Genomic DNA, 8,379 nt, shown 5'->3' with positions numbered 1-8,379 from the left:
GGAGGGATGCGGAAGAAGAGAGGATGGAGGGAAGGATGGAGAGAGCGACATGGGGACCCAACAGATAGGGGCAGAGATGCAGGGCCACAAAGAGAAATGCAGACTGACACAGAGACGCAGAGTCAGATACAGCGAGAGAGATGGAGACCACCAGAGACAGGGCTAGGACAAGCCGTGGGGGGAGAGCAGGGGGTGGGACGCGGAGACAGAGCAGAGATGGGCAGGGACAGAAGAGAAGGAAAGAATGGCAAGTAGGGAAAACTGGGACAGGGAGACGGTGAGAGAACTGTAAGAGCAGAGTGGGGACAGGGAGAGTCAGAGATGTGGGGAGACAGAGGGATGGAAGAGAGATGTAGAAAGAGACCCACAGAGAGAGGGGGACAGGTGGGGACTGCAGGAGGACCAGGGGGTGCACACAGGTGGAGGGACAGATGCTGAGGGTAGACGGTGCAGACTAGAGGGGCAGAGAACGAGGGAGACAGAGGCAGAGAAGGGAAAGAATTTGGGGAGTTGCTGACCCAAGACTCAGCTCTGTTTTCCCATCCCCCTCAAGCCTGCCAACCCAGGTCTCCTTGGGCAAGATCTGTGTCCCCACCAGCGTCAGGGCTCCATATCTACCCAAAGCCCAGGGTGATTTAAGACACTTCTTGCTCCTATGAAGAAACTTCCAGAACCCCCTGAGGTCCCTGTATATTTTTTCAGACTCCTGTGTATTCTCTGTGCTTGCCAGAGGATGCCCTAGATCTTCACGTGGGCCCCAGTATAATCCATACCTCCCCACTGTAGCACGCCTCAGATCTGCGCTCAGCCCGTGGGTAATCCACAAGCACCCATTAGCCTTCCGCGTAATCCATAGACTCTTCTATGTCAGGCACCTGAAGGTGTTGGGCACCCATTTAATTCCGAAGTCCCCTGTAAAGTGTATCCAGGAGCTTTTTGGCTCTGGTGAGACTCCCAAGTCCCCTATTCAACAACCTCCAGTCCACAAGTCTTTACTGAGTGCCAAATCTGAGCCAGGCACTGTTCCAGTTGGTAAGACATGGCAGTGAAGTAAATCAGCAAAAATCCCTGCCCTGTGGGGCTTCCATGCTAGTGGAGGAGGTAGCTGATCAACAAGACCACCAAGCAAAATATATGGTATGTTAGATAGTCATGGTTCCAGCTAACGAGGTGACTAAAGCAGTAAAGGGGGTTAGGAAGTGTTTGTTGAGGGGGGTGTAGTTTTAGATAAGGCGGCCAGGAAGTAAAATCAGGGTTTGAGCCATGAGGATAAAGGGCAAGGAGCATTCCAGGTAGAGGAAACAGCAAGAGCAAAGGTCCTGTGGCAGCAGCGTGTCTGGTGTGTTGTAGGAACATTGAAGGGGCCAGTGTGGCCGGAGAGTGAGCAAGGGAGTGCAGGGGGGAATGAGGTGAGGAAGTGGGTCATATAAGATCTTAGAAGCAGCATGACCTTATGTCTTGGGTTATGCCTGGTATTCTGTAACTATTAATGGGCCCCTTTTTGTTCTCAGTGTCTTGCTACAGATGAAATATTATAATATATGATCATCCTCCCTATAGGTCATTATAAAGCCTATGGCTTTCATAGAGATGTGAGAGCTTTCATCTAGGCTGGTAGCATATTATTCATATATTCACATATATAATATATTATAGACAATTGCACATTACATATACATCTATGTTACAAATATGGCATTATATATAATATATGTGCACATGTATTATAGATAGACTTGTGCACAGATGTCCACGTCTCGATTCTCACAACCTGTGAATATGTTACCTTACATGGCAAAAGGGATTTTGCAGATATGATTGAGTTCAGGATCTTGAGAGGGGGAGATCATCCTGGTTATTTGGATGAGCTCAGTGTAACCACAAGGGTCCTTGTATGAAGGACGCAGGAGGGGCATACTCAGAGGAGGAGATGAGATGATGGAAGCAGAGGTTAGAGTGATGCAGCCACAAGCCAAGGAATGAGGGTGGCCTCTAGAAGCTGGAAAAAGCAAGAAAACATATTCTCCCCTAGAGTCTCCAGAAGGAACGTAGTCTTGCCGACACTTTGACTTTAGAGGGGTAAAACTCACTTTGCACTTCTCCCTCCAGAACTGTAAGATAATAAATGTGTGCTGTTCTAAGCTACCAAGTATTTGGTAATTTGCTAACAGCAGCAATAGAAAACTAATATAATAGGGCATCCCCGTACACAGAACCACCCGATATGACAGTTCTACAAACACCACACACAAACACACACACACGCACGTGCGTGTGCACCCACGTGCACTCACACTCACAACTTATCTGTTTGGTCTTCCCATCTCTGCCCAAAACATGCCATGGTGCAATCAAAGCCCAGCAGGTGCTCGATACATTTGTGACTGTAGGCCCACCTGAAGCTGAGCCCAACCTTTTCTGGGAGGGAAAAAGCCTTCTAACCAGGACCAAGACAAAGCCCAGCTCAAGGCATACACCACCACAGCCCAGGCTTGCCCCAGGACATTCCCAGACCTAAGTTCCATATTCGGTGCATCCGTGCATCGAGGCCTCCCCGACAACCTCGCTCCTTTGGCGCTCTGAATCTTGACACTAGCTCTGGGGCATTTTGCTTCCTGGCTCCAGGCCTGGAGAATTCCCCCCTCTCCGCCTGGCAGGACACAGGGAAGAGTCCATGAGGGGGTCATAAGAACGGTCCACACGGCAGCCCCATTTGACGAATGGGGAAACTGAGGCTGGGGTGGTGGTGGACTTAAGGCTGCGTAAGTCAGCTAGTAGAAGGGAGACATCAGGGCTCCAGTAGAAGATGGAGTGGTGGCCCTAGTGGAGAGGAAAATCAGAGTTGGGAGGCAAGGCTCAAATCTGCCTAAGGATTAGGTACCATCGCCACACGCCCGCAACGGGGTGGGCGGGGCCCTGGTGGGATTGGGGGTGGGGCTTAGGAAGAGGCGGGGCTTACTTGTGAGAGGCTGAAAAGCCTAGAACAGGGGCGGGAAACATGAATGTGGGCGGAGTTAGAGGTGGAGCCAGACCTGGGGGCGGGGCCTCTACGTCAGGACAGGGATGGAACTTCGCCTGAGGAGGCCAAGACTCTAAGGTGGGAGAACTGGGCTGGGGGCGGGGCTTAGACCTGTAGCCTGCGCCTGAGGGGCGGGGCCAAGTGCAGTATCCAACCAGGTGGGAAGGGCATAAGAGCCCGGCAAGCCTCCTGAGCCACTTCCACAACCCGAAGTTGGGTGGGTGTGCCGGGAACTTCCGCGTAAGAGCTGCGTATTTCCGGTCAAGATGGCGGCGCCCAGTGGAGTCAGGTGCGGGCGACTTTGTGTTTAGGAGCGGCGGAGGCTCGAGGACCCGGGTAGGTGAGATCCGCCCCGCTCCAGCGTCCGTCTTCTGAGAGGAAGGAGATGACTTGTTGCTAAGGAGACCAAAAGGAGGGCTTGTTGCTGTAGAGGCGGGGCGGTGGGGTTGCTAAGAGATGGAAACGCAGTGGAGATGGAGGAGGGGGGTTTGTTGCCAGGGAGTGTGGGTGGGGCCTATTGCTAGGGAGGAAGGAGGGTCTTATGCCTTTGGGGAAGGGTCCTGTTGGTATGAAGGAAGGAAAGGGGTCTGTGGTTAAGGGGTGTGCGGGCAGAGTGGTTTGGGGCCATGGGGGGGCGCCGAGCTCCCCTAAAACGCCACCTTCTCAGCAGACCTTCAGGAGTTGACCAGTCAGGACGTCAGAGCTGCCTCAGCGGTGACCACCTTCTCCCTCTAACACATTCTTCCCTTCTTCACAAACGGCCTATGGCGGACGAAGGCTCCAGGGGCAGCCGCCTCCCGCTGGCGCTGCCCCCGGCCTCCCAGGGTTGCTCGTCAGGGGGTGGCGGCGGCTCCTCTGCAGGGGGCTCGGGCAACCCCCAGCCCCCACGTAACCTCCAAGGCCTGCTGCAGATGGCCATCACGGCGGGCTCTGAAGAGCCAGACCCCCCTCCAGAACCCATGAGCGAGGAGGTAAATGATGGGGACCCAAGAAGATGAGGGGCCTGGGGACAGAGTGTCTTGGGAAGTGTAGCTTGGGGAGCTATAAGCTGAGGTCATCTTGGGTGGGAGGCAGTAGTCCAGGTGTGGAGACATAACAGGCTATATTTGTGCTAGATGGGGTCGTTGTAGACTGAAGGTCAGATCTCAAGAGTGTCTGAGGGGACAGATCTCCAGAGCCACAGACCTGGATTCAGCATTGTCCACCTGTGTGACCTTGGGTGTATTACTTAATCTTTCTGAGCCTGAAGTTCTTCATTTGCAAATTGATGATAATTATAACAGTACTTCACAGGGTAGTTCTGAGGGTCCAATTTTAGCAGGGCTGCACACAGTGCCTGGCATTTAGGCAGCGCTTGGGAAAGCAGCAGCTTGTTCTCGTGAAAGCAGCACAGGCTGTGCAGACAGACTGCTTGAGTTTGACTTCAGGCTTTGCCGATTGCTGTGTGAGCTTGGGCAAATCACAGCCTTTCTGTACCTCAATTTTCTCATCTGTAAAGTGGGGATAATAATGATACTTACCTTATAGAGTTGTTTTGAAGATGAATAGCAATGTTTATATTGTTTAATTTGGCAGTTACTGTATACAAAACATTGTGCTAATCCATTTACATACATGATGTCATCGAACATTCATGACAGGAAACAGGCACAGACACATGGAACAGCTTGTCCAGATTTATTTAGGACTGTCCCCTCAGACACTCTCGAGATCTGACCTTCAGTCTACAACTAAGGAGCCCTCTCATGAGTACTTAACCTGGCCTGGCCGAAAGAAACCAAATTCCAGTGGTTAGTTTTCAGCTCTCATCTCATTTGAGCTAATAGCATTTGATTATTGCCTGCTTGAATCTCTTCGTTTGGCTTCTGGGACAACATAGTCTCCTGGTTTCATCCTTACTCTCTGGTCCTCCTCTGTCTTCTGTTTGTACTTCCTCACTCCCCAGCCTCTTAATAATGGAGTGGACCAGGACGCAGTCTTTGGGTCTCTTCTCTTATCTACTTTCTTTTTTTTCTTTTTTGAGACAGGGTTTCACTCTGTCAGCCAGCCTAGAGTACAGTGGCATCATCATAGCTCACAGCAACTTCAAACTCCTGGGCTCAAGCGATCCTTCTGCCTCAGCTTCCTGAGTAGCTGGGACTACAGGCATGCACCACCACGGCTGGCTAATTTTTATGTTTTTTGTAGAGATGGGGTCTTGCTCTTGCTCAGGCTGGTCTCGAACTGCTAAACTCAAGCCATACTCCCACCTTGGCCTCTCAAAGTGCTAGGATTACAGGCATGAGCCACCTCGCCTGGACTCTTACCTGGTTTCGCTCATTTCCTTTGTGATCTCACGTGTGAGGCTTTACCCTGACAAGTCTCAAATTTATATTGCTAGGCCAGTGGTTCTCCATAGGAATGATTTTATTCCCCAGGGGACAATTGGCAATGTGTGGGGACATTCTTGGTTGTCACAGCTAGGGGGGAGGGTGATACTGGCATCCAGTGGGTGAAGGCCAGGGATGCTGCTCCACATCCTACAGTGCACAGGACGCCCCAAAAGAAAGAACAAAGAACTATCCGGCTCAAAGTGTCAATAGGGCTGGGGTTGAGAGATCCTGGTCCAGTCTGGACCTCTGCTCTGAACTTTAGGCGGACTATTTATTATTTACCTTGGACCTGTCATAGAGCCCTCAAACTTAGCATGTTCAGGAATGATCTCTAATCTCTACTCCTCCTGTTCCAAACCTGCTTTTCCCACCATCTTCCCCATCTCCTCCTGGTTGCTCAGGACAAAAGCCTTGGTGTCATCTTTGACTCCTCGCTGCCTCACTCCTTGTTATCTCAGAACATCATATTGGCTCTTTCACACAAAGTCCAGGACCTGGCCATTCCTCCCCACTCCCTCTGTCCTGCCTGCTCGACAAGACCGAGCCTCTCGAGAGTCTCCCTGCACTGGCCCTTGCCTCCTCTCAGTCTGTCCTCAACAGTAACAGAAGTGTCACCAATCCTCTGCTGGGAGCCTCTGGCAGCTCCCCCACCTCATGCGGAGGGGCCTCCCAGGTCTTTTCAACAGTCCACGAGACCCCCAGCGATCTCCCTTCACCTGTCCCTTCCCCCTCATTCACTCTGCTTCTGCCACATTGGCCTCCTGGCTGTTTCCTCTGCCTGGAATGTTCTCTCCCAGGTGTCTGCCTGGCCTGCTCCCTTACCTACTGCTTTACTCTCACACATCACCTCCCTGGGACCCTCACTGACCACTCCATTTAATTCTGCAGCCCCACCTCAGGACTCCCCAACCCCACCCCACCCCCCGCTTGACCCGGTGGCCCTTGTCATATCACCATATCATATGGTACATATTTTGCTTATTTTCTTTATCTGCTCCCCCACCAGAATGGAGAGCTCACAGCAAGGGCTTTTGTCTATCTTGGCTTAGGGCTGTGTCTCTAGTATTTAGAAAGAGTCTGAGTAAAAAGATGCTCAGGCTGGGCACAGCGGCTCACACCTGTGACCCCAGCACTTTGAGAGGATGAGGCAGGAGGATCACTTGAGGCCAGGAGTTCAAGACCAGCCTAGGCAACGTAGCGAGACCCTGTATCTACAAAAAAAAAAAATTGAAAAGTTAACCGGGCTTGGTGGCGTGTGCCTATAGTTCCAGCTGCTAGGGTGGCTGAGGCAAGAGGATCACTTGAACCCAGGCTGCAGTGAGTTATGATTGGGCGGCTGCGCTCCAGCCTGAGTGACAGAGCGAGACCTTCTGTATAAAATAGAAGATGCTCAGTAGATATTTGTTGATTGAAGGAGCAGTCAGTCTTCAGATGTTGGCTGTCATTATTAATGGCCATTGCTCCCTAATTAATTACTGATTAGATGTGTGCTTCTTTTCCCCACCCTCATCCCCTAGAGGCGTCAATGGCTGCAGGAGGCCATGTCGGCTGCCTTCCGGGGCCAGCGGGAGGAGGTGGAGCAGATGAAGAACTGCCTCCGAGTGCTGTCCCAGCCCATGCCCCCTGCCACCGGCGAGGCCGAGCTGGCCGCCGACCAGCAGGAGCGAGAGGGGGCCCTGGAGCTGCTGGCAGACCTGTGTGAGAACATGGACAATGCCGCAGGTACCCCAGCCACACCAGGGTGTCCTGCCCCTCTGCCCCCACCTCCCCCTGCACCTCAGCCCTGTCCCTTCTCTAGGGGACCACACCACCAGGCTCCTTCCTGGCCTCCCAGCCTCCTCCCAGCTCTTCCCCTCCACGGCCTCGAAGATGCCCTTCTTCACCCCATGCAGCCAGCCCAGTGGCAGGTTCTGTCCACCACTTCCTGGATACACTCTGAGACCAGCCATTTCTCTCCTAGTCCTCTGTGTGTCTACTGCCACTCCATAGAGTACGAGAGAAAAGGTGATTTGAGGCAGAGTGGGCAGGGAAGGCCTCCCGGAAGGGTCACATTTGGTCAGAGACCCGAAGTGAGGGTGTGAGATGCCGGGTGATCTCAGGGAAAGGCATTCCAGGCAGGAGCACAGCCAGCGCAAAGGCCCGAGGCGGAAACGTGGTGTGTTCAGGGGTGGCGGCAAGTCCCTTGGGGCAGAGCAGAGCGCGTGAGGAGCCGGGGCAGGAAACAACACTGGGACGTACAGGGCCTCATAGACCGAGGGGGATGCTGTGGGTTTGTTCCAAATGCAGCAGAGCAAACAGAAGGTCTGAGCAGGCGGGTGCCGAGCGAGACCCCACTTGCATTTGGAGGGGCTGAATGGTGTGGTGGTTAAGGATGTGGATTTGGGACATCGCTTGCTTGGTACATGGTTCAGGCTGTGCTGCAGCAGTGTGAGTTTGTGCGTGTCCCTGAAGCTCTTTGAACCCCTGGTTACCACCTCTGTCCACGGGCTCAGGAGGCTGGGATGAGAGAGCCACCTGGCACTTCACACCAGGCGCAGAGTGAACAGCGTGTAGTGCATGGGCGTCGGGTGTTCTCATTTTGGATGGGGGCTGGTGAGAGTTTGGGACGCCCTCCTCTATTCCAGGAGACCCACGATGTATGCGAGCTCATTCGATGCTCTGAGAAGACCTGCAGCAAAGCCCCCTCCAGCTTGCTTTTACCCAGTGTTTCCCAGACTTACCCGGGCGGGGAACTTCCCCTCCAATCCACAGGATGGCTTATAATGACTTTGCTCTTTCATTCATTTTTCGCTTGTTCAGGAAATATCTATTGAGCAGTTGCTATGTGCTAAGCACTGTGCTGAGTCTCCAATCCCAGCAGCAGCGATTTTTACACCTTATTAGTAACCAAATGAGAATTAAAGCCAAAGACACCATTTCCTTCCTGATGTCTCTGTCTCTCCCTTCCTCCCTCCGTGTGTGTGTGTGTGTGTGTGTGTGTGTGTGTGT

The 8,379-nt window shown here is 52.8% G+C and overlaps 1 protein-coding gene across 3 annotated transcripts in view; it reads left to right on the top strand.

The window, feature by feature from the left end:
* The first annotated feature begins 3,145 nt into the window (after positions 1–3,145).
* The window catches only part of HSPBP1 (HSPA (heat shock 70kDa) binding protein, cytoplasmic cochaperone 1), a 20,358-nt gene continuing 15,124 nt past the window's right edge, over positions 3,146–8,379 (top strand). The window contains exons 1-3 of one of the 3 annotated variants that reach the window (XM_012643199.1): positions 3,146–3,359; positions 3,690–3,990; positions 6,909–7,113. In XM_012643199.1, coding sequence (XP_012498653.1) covers positions 3,784–3,990; positions 6,909–7,113 — 412 coding nt within the window. In that variant the 5' untranslated portion in view covers positions 3,146–3,359; positions 3,690–3,783. Of the gene's footprint in view, positions 3,360–3,645; positions 3,991–6,908; positions 7,114–8,379 lie in introns of those variants that run through there. The other 2 variants (XM_012643200.1, XM_012643198.1) reach the window with 2 other exon arrangements.

Source organism: Propithecus coquereli, unplaced genomic scaffold (assembly GCF_000956105.1).
Source record: "Propithecus coquereli isolate 6110/MARCELLA unplaced genomic scaffold, Pcoq_1.0 Scaffold193, whole genome shotgun sequence".
NCBI lineage: Eukaryota > Metazoa > Chordata > Mammalia > Primates > Indriidae > Propithecus > Propithecus coquereli.
Note: the sequence above shows the minus strand (reverse complement) of the source record. Positions and strands in the feature narration are given on the sequence as shown.